Source organism: Amblyraja radiata, chromosome 23 (genome assembly GCF_010909765.2).
Source record: "Amblyraja radiata isolate CabotCenter1 chromosome 23, sAmbRad1.1.pri, whole genome shotgun sequence".
NCBI classification, from domain to species: domain Eukaryota; kingdom Metazoa; phylum Chordata; class Chondrichthyes; order Rajiformes; family Rajidae; genus Amblyraja; species Amblyraja radiata.
In genome coordinates, this window is record NC_045978.1 from 20685347 (window position 1) to 20705584 (window position 20238).

At 44.6% G+C, this 20238-nt stretch overlaps 1 protein-coding gene and 1 long non-coding RNA gene across 3 annotated transcripts; one reads left to right on the forward strand and one right to left on the reverse strand.

The window, feature by feature from the left end:
* Positions 1-1288: 1288 nt before the first annotated feature.
* Positions 1289-19979, reverse strand: poglut1 (protein O-glucosyltransferase 1). 2 transcript variants are annotated; one of them, XM_033041703.1, is made up of 11 exons: positions 19866-19979; positions 16388-16472; positions 14645-14788; positions 13443-13578; positions 11477-11598; positions 10690-10749; positions 9143-9242; positions 8410-8468; positions 5518-5685; positions 4981-5037; positions 1289-2523 (listed from the first exon to the last, which is right to left on the reverse strand). In XM_033041703.1, the coding sequence occupies exons 1-11, from the start codon at positions 19942-19944 to the stop codon at positions 2367-2369; spliced, it is 1167 nt and encodes a 388-aa protein (XP_032897594.1). In that variant the 5' UTR covers positions 19945-19979; the 3' UTR covers positions 1289-2366. The 2 variants fall into 2 exon arrangements, with proteins under 2 accessions (XP_032897594.1, XP_032897595.1); XM_033041704.1 differs by lacking the exon at positions 4981-5037 and having other exon boundaries at positions 19866-19967.
* LOC116986305 lies at positions 8464-17188 on the forward strand. Its single transcript, XR_004415451.1, has 3 exons — positions 8464-8932; positions 12065-12066; positions 17177-17188. It is a non-coding gene; the product is annotated as an uncharacterized LOC116986305 (long non-coding RNA).
* Positions 19980-20238: the final 259 nt, after the last annotated feature.

The window sequence follows — 20238 nt, forward strand, 5'->3', positions numbered from 1 at the left end:
TAAGGGGTTGGACAGGCTAGATGCAAGAAGATTGTTCCCAATGTTGGGGAAGTCCAGAACAAGGGGTCACAGTTTAAGGATAAGGGGGAAGTCTTTTAGGACCGAGATGAGAAAAAAAAATCCACACAGAGTGGTGAATCTGTGGAATTCTCTGCCACAGAAAGTAGTTGAGGCCAGTTCATTGGCTTAAGCGTTGTGATAGTAACTGCCTCAACTAACTCCTCCGGCAGCTCATTCCACACAACCATCCTTTGTGTAACAAAGTTACCCCTCAGATTTCTATTAAATCTTTCTCCCCCCTAACCTTAAACCCATGGCCTCTGGCACTTGATTTACCTACTCTGGGCAAGAGATGCTGTGCTTTTATCCAAACTATTCCTCTCTTGACTTTGGGTACTCCAAGATCACCCCTCATCCTCCTGTGCTCCAAAGAATAGTCCTAGCCTGCTCAACTTCTCCCTATACCTCAGGCCCCCCCCCCCCCCCCCCCACCGAGTCCTGGCAATGTCCTCGTAAATGTTCTCTGCACCTTTTTAAGCTTGACAACATCCCTGTATGTTGGGAAGGGAAGAGGGAAGCTGTTGCTTATTCTGCAGAGGTTTGGGAAGGGTCTGCAAGGAGAGGGAGAGCATTGATGGCACTGGTAGGGTAGGTCAGGCAATCCTGGAGGGAACGCTCCTTGCGGGATGTTGAAATGGGAGGGAAGATCTGGTGGTTTCAGCTTCCTTTGCTCCAGGGAAAGCGAGCCCAGCCTATCCAATCTGTCCCAAAACTAATGTCCTTTATACCAGGAGCCATCCCAGTGAATCTCCGCTGCACTTTCTCCAGCACAATGCCATTCCCCCTACAGCACAAGGACCATTGCTGAACCAATACTCCAAGTGCTTTGTAATGTTGCACCATAACGTTTTCCACTTCAATCTGCCCTAACCCTCCTGATCGCCACAGAAATTCAGGTAAGAGTTTAGACTTTAGAGATGCAGTGCGGAAACAGCCCCTTCGGCCCACCATGTCCATGCTGACCAGCGATCACCACGTACACCAGCACTATCCTACACACTAGGGACAATTTACAATTATAACAAATCCAATTAACCTACAAACCTGTACGGTTTTGGAGTGGGAGGAAACCGGAGCACGGGAGAACGACAAACTCCGTACAGACAGCACCCGTAGTCAGGATCGAACCCGGGTCTCTGGTGCTGTGAGGCAGTAACTCTAGCACTGTGCCGCCGCATGTTAATTTTTCAACAGACCGAAGAGAAAAATTAAAGCTACTTCCACACAATCTAGAAAAAAACATTTATTAGACTAGTGAACCTCATCATTTTGTCTTTCTCTCGTGGCCATGGTGTTTGGTGGATGAAGGCTGCATCACAAATGTTTCAGTTTCACAATTGAAAATTATTTTTAACATCGTGCTTGCCACTGGCCCTTAGGGAGGTGGGGATACCTGTGACGGGGTTGGCAAAGTCCAACTGGCTTGGTACATGTGGCTGGAGGAACAAGCAAAACGATCGAGGGGAATCCAAGGGAAGAATCATCCAGGCACCTGGTCAGGAATAGGACAAAGGTCAGGGATGCAGGTTCGGAGAGGCGTCTATTCGCTATCGAGAGCAACACCTTGGTACCAGCAGGGAAATTCACTCTAAAAACCAGAGCAAAGAACAATAATGCACAGAAGACCTTGATTGGTGAATCTGTGGAATTCTCTGCCACAGAAAGTAGTTATGGCCAGTTCATTGGTTATATTTAAGAGGGAGTTAGATGTGGCCCTTGTGGCTAAAGGGATCAGGGGGTATGGAGAGAAGGCTAGTACAGGATACTGAGTTGGATGATCAGTCATGATCATATTGAATGGCGGTGCAGGTTCGAAGGGCCGAATGGCCTACTCCTGCACCTATTTTCTATGTTTCTATATTAGTTGCCTCTGGTTTTATACGAGTGTTTCTGCCAATCATTCTACCAGGAGAATAATGGCTGTGGTGAAGCATTTCAGTCGGCAGGAAACACGTTTCGTCAGAGCTGGTAATCAATCTCACAGCGACAGGATTTCCCTTGAAACTACGTCAGATGAAGGGACAATCAAACTGAGGAGCTGGGCTCTGCATGGCTGCGAGATTCAACATCACTGTGAATGTTATACGCACCAGTCAAACCATGGCATCACACAGCACGAAAACAGGCCCTTCGGCCCAACTTGCCTGTGTCAAGGAAGATGATCCATCTTAGGTAGTCCTATTGGGCCATATTCTAAAAAAATTAAAACCTATATCCTTTTGGAAAACCTAGAAGAGCGCTACTGAGCTCAGGCAGCAGCTGGGAATGTGTGACATGTCATTGAGAGCGAGCCAGAGTTTGCATGGCTACAGCTCATTGTGCCTGTTATTGCTGAGGATCTGGGTGTAGCCCTTGTGTCTCCTTGGTTTGTACTGTAGCAGTTTGGAATATTCCAGTAGGAGGCGCTTCCAGTAGCAGGAAACATCAACCATCCGCAAGTGATCCTGGATGAATCTGTGGCCCCTGGTGAGGACAAACAAGGGAGTTACTGGAGAGACAATCTTTATAAGGAGATACAAGACACTGCAGAAGCTGGAATCCTGTGCCAAATATAAAGTGGAGCAACTCAGTGAGTCAGACAGCATCTGTGGAGGGAATGGATAGGTAACGTCTGGGTTGGGGCTCTTCTTCAGACTCTTAGTCTGGAACTGTGCTTGAAGTCGGCTCGAAACATTGTCTGTCCATTCCCTCCCCAGATGCTGCCTGACCCGCTGAGTTCCTCCAGTACTTTGTTTATTTAGTTTAATTTACAGGTACGGCATAGAAAGGCCCTTTGGCCCACTGAGGTCATGGCAACCATCGATTATCCATTCATACCACTTCTCGATTATCTTACTTTCTCACCCACTCCCTACACACTGGGGGTAATTTGCAGAAGCCAATTAAACTACAAACTCACATGTGTTTGGGACGTGGAAGGAAACCGGAGCGCCCGGACGAAATCCATGCAGTCACAGGGAGAATGTGCAAACTCCACACACAGCATCGAGATCAGGATCAAACCTAGGTTTCTGGCGCTGCGAGGCTGCAGCTCCTCCAGCTCTGCAACGGTGCCGCTCCTTGTATTGTAGTTTGTACTTTACTTAATCTTTACAGGGGATGGGACGTGTGACTGGGCCTAATAATCAACCTTGACAACAGGGAAAATATTGGAAATTACCTGCAGATATGGCTTCTACTGCACTCCCCGGCCTCCCAGTGAGCTACACGCGGCAGTAGAAGCTCCCAGCCAGTCGTGGCCATACCTCAACAGCAAGCCTGGCTTGCCTGCTGCAGAAACCAGGGACCCTCCTGGAGTTGTCTGAGGCTCGGCTCCTGCTCAACCCCGAAGACCGGGAACCGATGAGGAGGACTGTGATGGCGACGGACAAAGGGCCTTTTCAAGATGGTGGCGGATGGAGGAGAGGATCTGTGCCGCGAGGCCAACCGGCCTTTAAGGTTGGCCTTAAGGAATAAGACTATACTGTTAAGAACTTTGTGGGAGCCAGAAACACGGCGACTCGTTGTGTACTGCCTCTGTAAAGTCTACTATTACACCACAATCATTGTACGTTTGTACTTATCTATGATTGTGCTTTTCTATAGTATGATTTTATTTGATTGTATGCAAAACAAACATTTTCACTGTGCCTTGGTACATAGACAATAAATACTGCCATGTGACAAAAAGTATCATCATTGTCATCTTCACTTGCTCCTGCCAGCAGGTTGTTGGTTCAGTTCCCACACAAGGGACAGGAAAAGGGGCTGATGCTCCATACAACATGGAAGAAACTCTCCGCTATCGGGGGAGCCTCATTGGACACAGTACGGCGCCGAGGCACAAGGAACTGCAGTGCTGAGATGCATAGAAGCTGTTCTCACCTTGCCAAGACTTGGCGGCATATTGCCGCAGTAGTAATGCAAGTAGTTAACAGACTGTGGTAGATCCTGACATTATGTTCAGCACAAGTATTGTGTGGCGAAGGGCCTGTCCCTGTGCTGCACTAATGGCGGGGCAGACTCGAGGGGTTAAGTTGCCTGCTAGTGTCCTTTTGAAATAATATCCATACTGGGCAAGAAGTACTTGAGGATATTGCCAACAGGAATGCAGTCTTTACGTTCAGCACCTGAAATCCAGTGCACTAGTCTCGACGGGACAAAGAGAAACACGCACTGGACTTAAAGAAGAGCCATGACCCAAAACTACGTTCTACGCAAGATCATGGCATCTGCAGTTCCTTGTGTTTAGAGCTTGAAGTTCACTGTTCTGGGGACAGTGATATTTAGTTTGAGAGTAAACGTCCAGTGGTGGAAGCAGAGGAAACGTCTGGCATTATGTTCTGCTCATGTTTGGCCACGCTGAGCACAGCACTGACGCACATTGCATGAAATGGGAAAGGCTCCAATCCCTTGCAATTAACTTCAGAGAACAAAACTAAAATGATGTTATGCGGCACAGTGTTGAGTTGCTGCCTTACAGCACCAGAAAAATGGGTTCAGTCCTGATTACGGGTGCTGTCTGTATGGAGTATGTACCATCTCCCTCGTGGGTTTTCTCCGGGTGCTCCAGTTACCTCCCACACTCCACAGGTTTGTAGGTTAATTGGCTTGGGTAAAAATTGTAAATTGTCCTTAGTGTGTAGGAAAGTGCTAGTGATCGCTGGTCGGCGTGGACTAGGTGTAGCTGAATGTCCTGTTTCTGCGCTCTATCCCCAAACTAAACAAAAACTATGGACATGATTAATTGTCGGTAACCCACTGCCTGATGCAGGGCTGATACAGGGTCCCGACCCGAATCATCGACGTACCCTCTACCTCCACAGATGCTGCCTGACTCGCTGAGTTACTCCAGCAGCAATTTGCTCCAAATACCCGGGTCTGCAGTCTCTTGTGTCTACATTTAAGTTGAAAACTGACAATTTAGGGATTTATACTCACCTCTCTGCAATCTCTCGAGCAAACTGGTCATTTTCCTTAACGAACTGCAACAAGTTCCTAAAAGACAGTCAAACAAATAAACACGTTGTCCTCTTATACACAGATACAGACTGGAAGCCATCCCTTCAACCCACCGAGTCCACGTGGCCATCGATCACCCGTTCACACTAGTTCTATATAATCCCACTTTCTCACCATTCCCTAGACACTAGGGGCAATTTACAGAAACCAATTCACCTACACGTATTTGGGATGTGGGACGTAACCGGAGCACCCAGAGAAAAACAATGCGTTCACAGGGAGAACTTACAACTCCACACAGACAGCACCCGTAGTCAGGGTCTCTGGCGCTGTGAGGCAGCAACACTACCGTTGCGCCACTGTGCTGTCCCACTGTTCCTCCAGCATTTTGTGTTTTGCTCAGGATTCCAGCATCTGCAGTTCCTTGTGACCCTAGAGGAATGTGAAGTCAAACTCTGGCTCAGTGAGACACAGGAGCCCTAGCCTGCGTAGCTGGTGCCCATGCCACAGGCTTACCGTACGTCAGAGAGGTCCCGGTTGACAGGAATGTAATGCATCCATGGCTTCAACTGTGGGTAAAAGAACTCCAGCCATTCATTCCCAACGTGGAAAACCAGGGATCCGCACAGAAACAGGTGCTTGAATCGGAAACTGGCTGCAACTCCTCGGAAGTTAAACAGATATCTGAGTAACAAAAAAATATAGGCATCCATTTCAGTGCATTGTTTCACTATCATATAAAATTATAAAAGGACTGGACAAGCGCGATGCAGGAAAAATGTTCCCAATGTTGGGATAGTCCAGAACCAGGGGCCCCAGTCTTACAATAAAGGGGAAGCCATTTAAGACTGAGGTGAGAAAAAACTTTTTCACCCAGAGAGTTGTGAATTTGTGGAATTCCCTTCCACAGAGGGCAGTGGAGGCCAAGTCACTGGATGGATTTAAGAGAGAGATAGATAGAGCTCTAGGGGTTAGTGGAATCAAGGGATATGAGGAGACGGCAGGCACGGGTTATTGATTGGGGACGATCAGCCATGATCACAATGAATGGCGGTGCTGACTCGAAGGACCGAATGGCCTCCTCCTGCACCTATTTTCTATGTTTCACTTTACAGCTTCCACGAACACTCCAACACCTTACAATGGATCAACCAACCTACAATTTCACAGTTTACCGCTCTTGTCCTTTCTAAGGAATGGATGACACCACCTTCCCTTGGTCATCGGTGCCGGCTGATTTGGTCTGTACCTTTTCATACCTCTAGTTTCCTTCCCCGGCTCAGTTTGAAGAAGGGTATCAACCCAAAACATCACTTATTCATTTTCTCCAGAGATGCTGCCTGACCCGCAGAGTTACTCCAGCATTTTGTGTCTATCATCTTTGTTAAAGACAAGTTATGTCTAATTAATTTGAGAAGAGTATTTTCTGATGAAGCAACAGAGAGATGATGAAAGAAATTGGTGAGATAATCAATAATCATTCGGTAAAGTACCTTATAGGCTTGTCCACAGGATTGAAGTCCATGGAATGATAGACTTGATTTAAAATTATGAAAGGTATAGTTAGGACAGGCAGAACCTTGTTTCCAGGGTGGAAATGCCAAGGACAAGAGGGCATAGCTTTAAGGTGAGAGGGACAAAGTTTAAAGAAGATGTGGGGAGGTTTTTTTTTTACACAGAAGATGGTAGAAGCCTGAAATGCGCTAATAAGAGTGGTGGTGGAGGCAGATACGATAGTGGTGTTTATGAGGGTTTTAGATAGGCATGTGGATATGCAGGGAATAGTCGATCATATAGATACAAGATCAAGAAAGGTGCAGATAGAGTGCAGCAAAAAAGTCCGTGATGGAGAAGCACTGAACTAGGAGACAAAGAAAGATGATCGAAAAATGAACTAAAAATGCCGTGAGGACAGAGCGGCTCAGTGGCAGAGTTGCTGTTTTACAGCGCCAGAGTCCCAGGTTTGATCTTGACGATGGGTTCTGTCTGTATGGAGATTGTACGTTCTCCCTGTGACCCCGTGGGTTTCCTCTGGGTACTCCGGTTTTGTCCCACACTCCAAAGACATATGGGTTTGTAGGCTATTTGGCTGTGGTAAAAATGGTAAATTGTCACTAGTGTGCAGGATAGTGCTAGTGTACGGGGTGATCACTGGCCGCGCGGATTTGGTGGACCGATGGGCCTGTTTCCGTGCTGCGTCTCTACAGTCTAAAGTAAAGTCCCAGACTGAGTCATCAGGGCCTGGAATTCCGTTTAGTGTAGAAATACGAGCAGATCCAATTGTAGCAATCAAACGGGGAGTGTGCAGAGGTATCTAAAAGGAAAACAATCGCAGGTCTACGGGGAGAGTTGGTGAAACAGGACCGGCTGGATTACTGTTAGATGGAGACAGTATGAACTCGATCTGCCAAATGGCTGTCTTCTGTGCTGTTGCCATTCTGCAACTCTATGAATCGACCCTTCCTTTTCTGGTGCTGGGATAATAAGTTATCATGCAAGCGATGGGGAAGGATAATTCTTCACAGGATGCACAGAGCAAACCACAATGAGGACATATGCATCACTAGCAATGTTGGCTTTATTGACTTTTCCTTTAGGAAGGATGTCATTAAGCTGGAAAGAGTGCAGAGATTTACGAGGATGTTACCAAGACTTGAAGACCAGCGCTATAGGGAGAGGTTGAAGCATAGGAGGCTGAGTGGTGATCTTATAGAGGTGCATAAAATCATGAGGGGAATAAATTGGATGAATGCACTGAGGCGTCTACCCAGAGTAGTGGAATCAAAAACCAGAGGACATAGATTTAAGGACTGATAGAAAGGTTTAATGGGAACCTGAGGGGCGACTTTTTCAGAAGGTGGTAGGTATATGGAACGAGTTGCCAAAGGAGGTAGTGGAAGCAGGTACTATAACAGCATTTAAAAGACATGTACATGGACAGGAAAGGTTTTGAGGGATACGGGCGAAACGCAGATATGTGGGACTAGAGTAAGTGGGACATATTGGTCAGCATGGGGTAGTTGGACCAAAAGGCATATTTCCATCCTGTATGACTCTGTAACTGTGTCTGAGAAGATAGTGTTGAGCTCCCTACTTGAACCTCTAAGTCTGCTCTTGTTCTGGTTTGATATGACTGAATGGTCATTTCAGAGGGCAGTCAAGAGTCACACAAAGCCAAATCAGCTAAGAAAAAATCTTCTCCTATCGAGATTAATGATGCGTAGTTTTGTGGTCACCCTTACTGAGATCAGTTTTTATATTTTTGAATCCAGGGTATCAAGTTAATTGAATGTTTAATTCCACAGCTACCATGGTGGGATTTGAAGTGAAATGACTGGATTATTAGTCCTGGCCCCTGGATCGCTAGTTCAGCAATTTAGCCACTGCACCATCATTCCTGTGACATACTTGTATTTGCAATGCTCCACCAATGGAATTTCTTTAGCAGGGGGGTTTCCCAATGTGTCCTGTAAACAGATCAAATTAATAGATCAACAATTTACATTTATACGGAGCCTTTGATGTATAGAAAAGCCACATGGAGCAATATCAAGAAACAATGTTAATCAAGAAGGCGTTATGGCAAGTAACGAGAAGCTTGGTCAGATAGGAAGATTTTAAGTAAGAACCTAATCAAGGAAACGTTGAGAGCTGAAGAACTATAGGGATGGAAATTCCCAGATCAGGGTTAGCTCAGCTGTCTGTGGTGGAAACAATGACATTCAGAGAGTCCCAGAGGAGATCAGACCTGGAGAGACATAGTGATCTCAGGTTTGTAGCACAAAGGACCTTTCAGAAGGAGAAGCCAGTCTGTGGAGTAATAACAACAAAGACAAGGATTATAAAACCAGTGTTGCTAGCTTAGGAACTGAACAGACACAGGGCAGGTGGGTGTGGGTTTTGCCAGGATGAGATCAATTAATTGAACTGAGTTCAATTCTGCCTTCACCGATGTTGGTTTCCATTTCCAAAGGCAGGGTGAATATAGTTGTCGTGTACCAGGATTCACTTCAGTCAAGATTTCTCATGCAGTGGAACTTTGTGCCAACAGAGAGGGTTTGCACACAGTAAACTAATTGAGCTTCAGGTAGAAGAGAGTTTACAGATGACTTCAATTCAGCATCCAACTCCTACATTTTACCTTCTCAGACTTCCAGGCTTGGTTTTTAGTGTATTCTGCATCGACAAGCAATGGATCCTCCCGAGAGAGCAGAATAAGAGGATCTCGTTCTGAACTTGTCCTGAAATGGAAACAAACCACTTTATTTCAACCTGTCCAACCTGATATCTGATGCAGACTGTGCAATCGTTTCACTGCACACCTTCGCTCAGTCTGCTTTAGCCTACGCGATCTCCCAGTTGCCAAATGCTTTAACTCCCCTTCCCATTCCTATACTGACCTTTCGGTCCTAGGCCTCCTCCCCTGTCAGAATGAGGCCAAATGCAAATTGGAGGAACAGGACCTCATATTTCGCTTAGACAGCTTACAATCCAGTGGTATTAACATTGATTTCTCTAACTTCATGTAACCCTTGCATTCCCTCTCTCTCCGTCCCTCCAACATCCTAGTCGTTCTACTGGTTTGACTGTCGTCATGCTTAGTTTTACTGCTTCACTCGTTAGTTTCACTTGTTATCACCTTCTCCATAGCCAACAATGAATCATTGTGGGCTCCACCTTTCCTTAATTATTTTTGCTGGTTTTGATTTGTCCTTCATATCTCTTTCCCTTTCCCATAACTCTTGTTTAAGAAGGATCTCGACCCGAAACGTCACCTACTTGTTTTCTCCAGAGATGCAGCCTGACCTGCTGAGTTACTCCAGCATTTTGGGTCTATCTTCTGATATCTGCACGTCGGATGTCAGGGAATAGACAGACTTAGACAGATGGAGCGGCACAGTGGCGCAGCGGTAGAGTTGCTGCCTTCCAGCGCCAGAGACCCAGGTTCAATCCTGTTTACGGGTGCTGTCTGTACGGTGTTTGTACGTTCTCCCTGTGACTGCGTGAGTTATCACTGGGTGCTCCGGTTTCCTCCCACACGTCAAACACGTACAGGTTTATAGGTTAATTGGCTTTGGTAAGTTGTAAGTGGTAAAATTGTCCCTAGTGTGTAGTGTTAGTGTCCGGGGTGATCGCTGGTCGGCGCTGACTCGGTGGGCTGAAGGGCTGTTTCCACGCTGTACCTCTAAAGTCTAGTCTAGAAGATACACAGATAGGAATCTTGTGTAAGAATGTGCATGTGATAATAGGGTGCTATCGGTGTGATAGTTTTACAGAGCTGCCACTGTAAGTGTGTGCCAATGAACATAATAAATCTGTCATGCACGTACATCACGTAAACCAGGGCAGACTGCAAGACAGTAAAATGGGAACTGGATTCTGTCAATGGACCAATCCAATAATTGCACAACCTTCAACTGTGATTCATCTAAATACAATTTACTCCTGTTCCCTGAGATTAATACCCCAGGATATCAACAGGACTGCATCTCTCAATAATGTGCTCTTCCACAGTTAAAAATCCTCTTATTTTTAGTAGCAAGACAGTTTATTCCTTTAATTCCTTTACTACACTTTTAAGCAAAGGTAAACTTTGGAATTAGCCCTCATGCTGGGAGGCAGAAGCAGCGAGTGTCAGGTTCAGAGACTATTCAAAATCGCGTGGAACACCCTTTTTAATTGAATTACCTTGATCCTCTAAAGAAACCTTTTGAGACTTTCTTCTCCCATGGCCATTCTTCAGCTGATCTAATAGGGGAAAGAGTGATATGTTGTGATAGGTGCTGCCGCCTGGAAACACACACCGCTTTCATGTACCAAGCACAGTTTTATCTTTCCTACCAAATAGTTTGTTCTCTTTGCTGCTTAAAATTCAAAAAGTCTATTTAAATTTCTATTAGAGATATTCCCTTTGTTCTTCCTCAAACCCTTCCAAAATTCCTACCTCTTATCTTAAATATTTGTCCTCTAGTCTCATACATCGCAGTCAGAACATAGAACAGTACAGCACAGGTACAGGTCCTTCGGCCCACAATGTCTGTGCCAACTATGACGCCAGGTTAAACTAATCTCCTGTCTGCACGTGATCCATATCCTTCCATTCCCTGCACATCCATGCTCCTATCTAAAAGCCTCTTAAATGCCATATTGTACCTGCCTCTACCACCACCCTCAAGCAACACATTCCAGGCACCCACCTCCCTCTATGTAAAAAAAAACTTGCCCCGTACATTTACTCTCCCCCTCTCACCTTAAACTTATGCCCTCTGTTCTTTGACATTTCCACCCTGGTAAAAGGTTCTGATTGTCTACACTGTTTGTGCCTCTCTATGACGCTAATACTAATCACCATCAGAGCCAGACTGGAACACAGAATACACGGGACTTGGAGGCAACCAGCACTCCCACTACGTGCATGGGCAAACTGTATGAGGCGGTCCCTTCAGCACCAACTCCACCTGCAGATCCAACTCACGTTTTCATATCCTTCGTCATCAAGTCCCAGCGTCCAAGCCCAGTGGGGTAAATTGGCCAAACTGCGGGGCCTCCCTCCCAGAAGGTCCATGCAGGGTACATGATGTCATTGTACTCTGATGTCTGTGAGAGAGAGAGAGAGAGAGAGAGTGAGAGAGAGAGAGAGAGAGAGAGAGAGAGAGAGAGAGAGAGAGATAGAGAGAGAGAGAGAGAGAGAGAGAGAGAGAGAGAGAGAGAGATAGAGAGAGCGAGAGAGATAGAGAGAGATAGAGAGAGAGAGAGAGATAGAGAGAGAGATAGCTATCTCATCCTCTCTCCTCGTGGCTAGAGAGCGCTCTCTTTCGTCATCGCCCCGTCTCCTCTCATAACCTCTCCTCGCGCCATCTCTTATATCCTTCTCTATTCTTTTCTCGCTCTCTCTCTCTCTCTCTCTTCTCTCTACTTCCCCATTGTTCGCTCTCACTCTTTTTCCGCTCTCTCGCCGCGTTCTCGCGATCGCTCGCCCTCTCGCGCGCTCTGCGCTCTCTCGAGGTCTCTCGTTTCCCTCCCTCGCGGCGAGAAATATATTTAAATACCCTGGCAAGGCCAGGAGTCTATCTCGTTCGGATTATTGTTTATTCTTTCCAGTCCCAACCCCAGGTCGCCTGGAGAGCAGGAGGTTGACGAAGGTGCTACATATTTCCCCTTTGCTCCACCTCTTGCACTTGTGGATTGTCTTTATATATAGTATTATCTGATGTGATTGGATAGCATGCAAAACAAAGCATTTTTCTGTACCTCGGTACACGTGACAATATTGAACATAAATGTAAGGTTAAATTCCCTCCAGATATGCTGCCTGACTGAATTCCTCCAGCACTATGTGTTTTGCTAAGGATTCCAGCATCTGCAGTTCCTTGTGCCATTGTGTAAAATTCACATTTCCTTCCACAAGTTCTCTATGAGCATAAATTCTTACATTGCCTCTTGGGCAAAGACAAACTAAACAGTTTGCTGGCTGAATGCTCTGTTGCTCTCTACCACCCCCTACTGCCAGTACTGAACCAACACAGACATTGGACTGCCTTGGTTGCTCCAAATACTCTGTTTTTTGGACTATCATGATCTAGTTTATAGAGTAAATGATAGTTTATTGTATTCAGTTTGGGTTGCATCTAATGTACCTGCAAAGCTGCAGCAAGTAAGAATTTCATCATTCCGGCTCATATCCGATACATATAACAAGTAAACACTCTGGACTCTTGAAATGTCGTTCATTACCCGTAGCATCTTGGAATCAAAGAGTGAGAAGCTAGGCATCGGCACACATAACAATGAAACACTCATAACACTTGTGGTTTAAGGTGAGAAGGTAAGGATTTAAAGGAGACCAGTCTTAATTTTTTCACACATACCAGAACTGTGATCTTATTTGACAATCATAGAACATAGAATGTCACAGCACAGGAATGGGCCCTTCGGCCCACAATATTTGTGTCGAACATGATGCCAAGTTATAGATACTGTAGACGCTGGTTAACAGACAAAAGGACACAAGGTGCTAGAGTAACTCAGCGGGTCAGGAAGCATCTCTGGAGAACATGGATAGGTGAGATTTCGAGTCACCTATCCATGTTCTCCAGAGATACTGCCTGACCTGCTATGATGCCAAGTTAAACTGATCTCATCTGCCTGTTCATGATTCATATCCCTATATTCCCTACACTTCCATGTGCCTATCTAAAAGTGTCTTGAATACCACGGTAGTATCTGCCTCCACCATCACCCCTGGTAATGCATTCCTGCCCCCCACTATTCTCTATGTAAAAAAACTTAATCTTCATTAAAAGACAGCAAATTTTCATTACATTTTCCCCCTCACCTTATAGCTATGCCCTCTAGTGTTGGACATTTCCACCCTGGAAAAAGGTTCTGACTGTCTACCCTATCTATGCCTCTAATAACCTTATATACAATGGTACTCTTACCTTGCTGAAAGATAAAACAGGCCTGACGGGTTTCATCCATTTAGGAGCCTGTGGGTAATCTCGGACATTGAGGACAAATTCCATGTCAGGGAGATCACTGATTATTTCCAGTATAAAATGCTCTACCCCACTGCACCTAAACACAAAGGAGAAAGGGCTGAGATTCCTCTGTTGATCAGGAGTTTGAGCTACAAATCTTTGATGGTTCAGTTGAGAGGATTTTTGGCACAGTTGGAAGATTGTCGGTTCAATTTCCACTACAAGTTTTGAACCCAAAAACCTTTATTCACATTCTGAGTTAGATTGTGGCAAGAGCAGAGATTCCCTCTTTCAGAATAGAGATAGTGGGAGACTTTTGCAACGGCAGAGATGCTACAGTGATATTTCATCTGCTCCCTTATCTGCTTTATTTGGAAGAGGAGGGACTCTATACACGCTGAACCATTGTGCCGCGCTAAATGATGAAGTCAAGTTTTCATTGTTAACAGTTATGGGAACACAGTGGCACAGCTGGTAGAGCTGCTGTCTCTCAGCACCAGAGACCCGGGTTAAATCCTAATCTCAGGCGGTCTGTCTGGAATTTGCGCGTTCTCCTTGTGACCGCGTGGATTTCCTACCATATCACAACTACTTGCAGGTTTGTAGCTTAATTGACCTCAGGTAATTTGCCTCTAGTGTGTAGGGAATGGATGAGAAAGTGGAATAACATTAAACTAATGACAACGGGTGATCGATTGGTGTGAAAGTGCCTGCTTCCATGTTGTATCTCAAACACTAAAACAGATGATAAAGAATTTCAGTCAAACATATTTCAAGAGAAAAACTCATGCTTATAGTCATTTCAATGCAAGAATTTTAGGCAGCCCAGTGGCGCAAAGGAAATTGTCGCCTTACAATGCCACAGACCGGGGTTCGATCCTGACTACGGATGATATTCTGTACGGAGTTCGTGCGTTTTCTCTGTGACTATGTGGGTTTTCTCCAGGTGCTCTGGTTTCCCTCCACATTCCAAAGACGTACAGGTTTGTAGGTTAATTGGCTTCAGTAAGTTGTAAAATTGGCTCTCGTTTGTGTAGGTCAGTGTGCGGGGTGATTGCTAGTCGACGCGGACTCGGTGGGGCAAAGGGCCTGTTTCCACGCTATATCTCTAAATTCTAAAGAATAAATGCATCAAATAGCAACAGGCTAGACTGCACTCCCACCTGGCAGGAAACATGCAGCTGTCTTGACGATAGAGTTGGCCCTTAATTATCTGGTAATGCGTCCCCACTTCTTGCCCAAGGATCTCTGCCATCATGTCTTCAGAGATTCCTTGTCGGAAGGGTAAAAGATCTTCCTCAAGCACACTGCATGAAGTATAAAATATGTTCATCAGTCAGTTAAGCGGTTCCAACATTTGTTAGTGGTTCTACAGCAAATATTGATAGTCTATTGCATATGTTAGAAATTGGAAATAAAAATGGATAATCCTGGAACATAGTGGGTCAGTTAGTGCAGTCAGTTTAGTTTATTACATCTACCAAGGTACAGTGAACAGCTTTATCGTTGTGTGCTATCCAGTCAGTGAAAAGACTATACATGATTGCAATCAAGGCATCCATGGTGTACAGATACTGGATAAAGAGTATAACATTTAGTGCAAGATAAAGTAAAGTATGAATAAAGTTCATTTGAAGGTCTCCTGATAACAGCTAGAAAGAAACTGTTACTGAATCTAGAGATATGCGTTTTCAAACTTCTGTATCACTTGCCTAATGGGAGAGGGGAGAAGAGGGAGTGACCGGGGTGACACTGGTCCTTGATTATGCTGGTGCCTTGCCAAGCAGCGTAAAATATAGATGGAGTCAATGGAAGAGAGGTCAGTGAAGAGAGAAAGAGCGTAAATGTTTTGGATCAACCTAAGATGTTACAAACCAAGGAAATATACAATAGATGGAGGATAAGGAGAGTGTGAGGAAACAAACAAATCCTGGGCTATAATTGAAATAATTGGTTCTAAAGCCAAATGAGCCCAGGTACAGAATATGAGGAGGGAGGTTACTGTACAAATGTTTTAGCACACCCTATCAAGATTCTGAAGTCTCTTGACAGAATGGATGCATATTAGATACTTCCTCTCAAGGGAATAATTAAAATTAGGGAAGAATAAGTGGTTCTCCATTTTAAAAATATGGAATTATATAGCACTGAAACAGGCCCTTCATCCCAACTTGTTCATGCTGGCCAACATGCCCCATCTAAGCTAGTCACATTTGCCAGCATTTGGCCCTTTAAAACTTTCCTATCAGGAACCTTTTAGTACATTTACCAATCCAAGTACATATTAAATGTTAAAACATCTGCCTCAACTACTACTGGCAGCTCATTTCATATAGCACTCACTGAGTCATGAGTCTTTAGAACTCTTTACTGGAGGGTGGTGGAATATTTAAATATATTTTTAAAGCGAAGAGAGATGAATATTTAGTGAGCAGATGGGTGAATGAATACCACAGGTAGACTGGAAATATAGTTCTGTTTCTTCATGGTCACTGAATCTCCTAGCTTTTAAGGGTAATTAGTGAGAGGCAATAAACACCTGCTTTGCCAACATTGCCCACATAATGTAAATGGGTAGGTGAGAAATGAGATGATCTAGCTTGCCTGGTGTAGCTACTGGGAAAGTTGAACATTGAGAGATACATTATCGTAACTTTGTGCCTTTGGCTACTCAAGATTCCAAACCCTGGATGTGTAGCTGCAGCTAATATTTACCCCCCGACATTTCATGAACAAGCGATGGGATCAGGTTGAAACCAATCCAATCTTTAAATGGAGGGGGGGGGGGGGGGGGGGGAGGGTGATGGAGCCAAATGCACTGGAGCTTACAGCTGTGGGAAATGATTAAATCCAAACATAATTCAAAAAGCAAAATAGGCCAACAAAATAGAAAAGTGAGCTCATACCGTTGGTGACAGCTGCAGTTATGTGTGCTACAGGGCTGGTACGATTCCAACGCAGCCGCTATCTTGTCCTTGAATTTTTGCCAATCTTCATTTGGAAAATGATGACAACAATGTTAGAAATGGAGTTGTAATCAATAGATGCTCAGTAAATGATAGCTCAATTCTGACTAATGCCAATAATTCCATTTCATTCCACTCCTTCACTGCTCTGCTACAGCAGGCTGCACAATTATTAAATCTAATATCAAAATCGCTAACCACAGGAATAAACATTTATATTAAATACGTGTTTTTTTTAAGTTTAAAAAAAATCTATTTTCCAAGACCAGAGAATGAAGTTCAAACTGACAATATTGGTATCACCAGTTAATTTGAGATGATCATAATCTTGGAATTAAATCATAGATATTCAACAGCATAATCAGGAACCAAATACCACATGAATGGAGTTAGAAACCAGGAACAATCTTTTTCCAAAAGGCATTGAACCCCAAGGGCAATTGAAGCATTCAAAACCGAGGAAGATCTTTACTTGTGAATACTGTTGATCAGAATAATGATGACAGATCATCGACTGAACACCAGAGGGATGAGCAGCCTAATTCTCCCTATGATTTAAGTTTATTATTGTCGCGTGGAACAAGGTACAGTGTGTATGTATTGTTGTGCATGCTATACACCAAGTCAGATAAAACGGGGCAGCATTGTGGCACAGCAGTGGAGTTGCTGCCTTACAGCCCCAGAGACCCAAGTTTGATCCTGACTATGGGTGGTGCTGCCTGTACTGAGTTTGTACGTCCTTTTTGTGACCGCATGGATTTTCTCTGGGTGCTCCGGTTTCCTCCCACATTGCAAAGATGTACAGGTTTATAGGTTAATTGATTTCTGTACATTGTCTCTAGTGTGTAGAATGGAACGTGTACAGGTGATTGATGGTCGGCGTGCACTTGGTGGGCCGAAGGGCCTGTTTCCACGCTGTATCTCAAAATTAAACCATACATAAATACAATCTCAAGTACGATAGAGCAAATGAGAAGGTAGAGAGTGCAGACTATAGTTCTCAGCATTAAAGCGCATCAGTTACAGAAACTAAATTCAATGTTCGCAAAGGGGTATTGGACAGTACCCCAGTTAATGGAAGAACTGTTCTGAAGCCTGATAACAGTGGGAAAGATGTTCCTGAAATGGAAAGGACAGTAGCATGGACTAAATGGAGTGAATGATTCATTTCTTTGTGCTCAGATTTCTAATTCTTTCTGCTTGCTGTCAACTGCAGCTTACTTTGTCACTGAGCAGCACATCACTAGGTTGCTTACAGGGTTTTGTGAGTAGATGGGTAATCCAAAGAGCCAGCACAGCCAAAGACTCCTTCACTGCATTATCAATGTACAATATCTATTCTTTACATAGATGCTTATTTAACTATATATTTTACTGTATTTTCTAGAAAAATAACAATTATACTAACAGTTCCTATTTAAGATTATCATTTAATTGAAACTTTCCAAGATGAGAGAATGTAGTAACCTGCAAGAATCCTCAAAAATAAACTAGATTTCTGAAATCTTAGACTAAAAAAAAAGTAAATATTCAACAGGTCAGATAGCATTTACAGAAAGAAAATGTTAACATTTCAAGTTTAAGGCGTTTCATCAGATCGCATTTTGTCATTTCCGGAAACATTTACTCTTGTTTCTTTCCCAATGATTCTGTCTGGGTTTTCTCCAATACTAGTTCCACAATCTTTTTTGATTAAGCAAGAATTTTGGCTTTTGCCTCAAGTAATATTGGCTGTTAAGAACAGGAAAAGCGGGAGCAATTTCCCCTTCGTGCCAGCTCCATCAGGCAATCAGCAAAATGAAGGAGGTAGTCACAGGCTTCAGGAAATGGTGTGTGTTGCATTTACAAGCCTGTCATCTGCTGCAAGTAAGAATTTATTCATGTGTGTATATATTTATATTATGGTATATGGACACACTGATCTGTTGTGTAGTAAATGCCTACTATGTTCTGTGTGCTGAAGCAAAGCAAGAATTTCATTGTCCTATCAGGGACACATGACAATAAACTCATTTGAACTTCATTATTCTGTTGCAGTAGATATGATAACTAAACACTTTTGACAAAAAGCTGTCAGATAAGAAGAGAAAACGAAAGCCAGAGGGAGGGATATGGGTGGGATGCGTGGAGTTGCTTAGTTTAGTTTAGTTTATTATTTTTGTCACGCGTGCCGAGGTATAGTGAAACATTTTTTGTTGTGTGCTATCCAGTCAGTGAAATTATTATACATGATTCCAATCAGGCCGTCCACTGTGTACAGATACAGAATAAAGGGAACAACGCTTAGTGCAAGATAAAGTTCAGTAAGTCCGATTAAAGATGGCCCAAAGCTCAAGACCGCTTTCTAGTTGTTGATAGGATGGTTCAGTTGCCTGAGAACAGCTGGGAAGAAATTGTCCTTGAATCTGGAGGTGTGTATTTTCACACCTGTACTTCTTGCCTGACGGGAGAGGGGAGAAGAGGGAGTGATCGTTGTGAGACTCGTCATCGATTATGCTGGTGGCCTTGCCGAGGCGAAGTGTGGATGGAGTCAATGGAAGGGAGACAGACACAAAATGCTGGAGTAACTCAACGGGACAGGCAGCATCTTTGGAAAGAAGGAACGAGTATGTTTTGGGTCAAGAGCATTCTTCAGATGTGCAATGGTCTGGGCTACGTCCACAATTCTCTGCAATATCTTGTGGTCTTGGATGGAGCTATTCCCAAACCAGACTGATGCATCCCGATAAATGGCTTTCTACGGCTCATATGTAAAGGAGTTATAGTAGAATTAGGCCATTCGGCCCATTGAATCTAATCCGCCATTCAATCATGGCTGATCTCTGCCTCCTAATCCCATTTTCCTGCCTTTTCCCCCCATAACCCTTGACACCCGTTCTAATCAAGAATTGGTCTCTGCTCTCTGCCTTAAAAATATCCACTGACTTAGCCTCCACAGCCCTCTGTGGCAATGAGTTTCACAGATTAAAGAAGGTCCTCCTCACCTCCTTTCTAAAAGAACGCCCTTTAATTCTGAGGCTATGACCTCTGATCCTAAACTCTCCCGCCAGTGGAAATATCCTTTTCACATCCACTTTGTCTTTCGTTATTCTGTAAGTTTCAATGCGTTGTTGGGGACATGCTGAACTTCCTAAGACTTCTAAGGAGATAGAGATGTAGGTGTGCTTTCTTGGTATTTAATTTGCTTCGATATGTGTGGTCCAGGGCCGGTGACTGACGTTTAGTGCAAGATAAAGTCCAGTAAAGTCCGATTAAAGATTTCCTCTGATGTTTTGTCTTGCCCTCCCCACATGGTAGTCCTGGTCTACCCTTCCTCCCCAGCCCACTCCTCTCCACAGGCTGTAGCCCGGCTCATCGTCCTATCTGAGGGGTTATTTGACCGAGCTCCAGAAGCCGAGCCGGGCCGGCGCCGCGTTACCTGCACCGCTGCCGTCTGCAGCCGCCCACAGACCCCGGCACCAGACAAGCGCCGCCAGCAGCCGCCATCTCACCGCCATCGCGCACCGCGCCTGCGCACAGCCACCGCTCCGGGGGGGGGGGATGGAGCGGGCTTTCGTTACCACGGCAACCAGGGCAAAGTATGAACAACTAACTTCCTCAGACTGGGAATACATTCATCCTTCATTTTGCACAGAAGCAACTGCAATCTTTCAGGATTAAAAAAGGTTTTGGGACTTTGGTTCCTGCTTTAGAGAAGTTATCACTGTGCACTCATTCATTGGACGGAACGTCAATCATGACAGTCCGCCTATCACGCTCCCCATTGGTACCCCGACTAATGTCCCGCCTAC

Bases quoted from the DNA above. Each gene is read 5' to 3' on its own strand.
- poglut1 (XM_033041703.1), bottom strand. From the start codon at position 19,944: ATGGCGGTGAGATGGCGGCTGCTGGCGGCGCTTGTCTGGTGCCGGGGT. The intron at 14,789-16,387 runs GTATGAGCTCAC...TACTTCATGCAG, and splicing joins AACTGCAGCTGTCACCAACG to TGTGCTTGAGGAAGATCTTT. The intron at 13,579-14,644 runs GTGGGAGTGCAG...CTTTGTGTTTAG, and splicing joins AGCTGCATGTTTCCTGCCAG to GTGCAGTGGGGTAGAGCATT.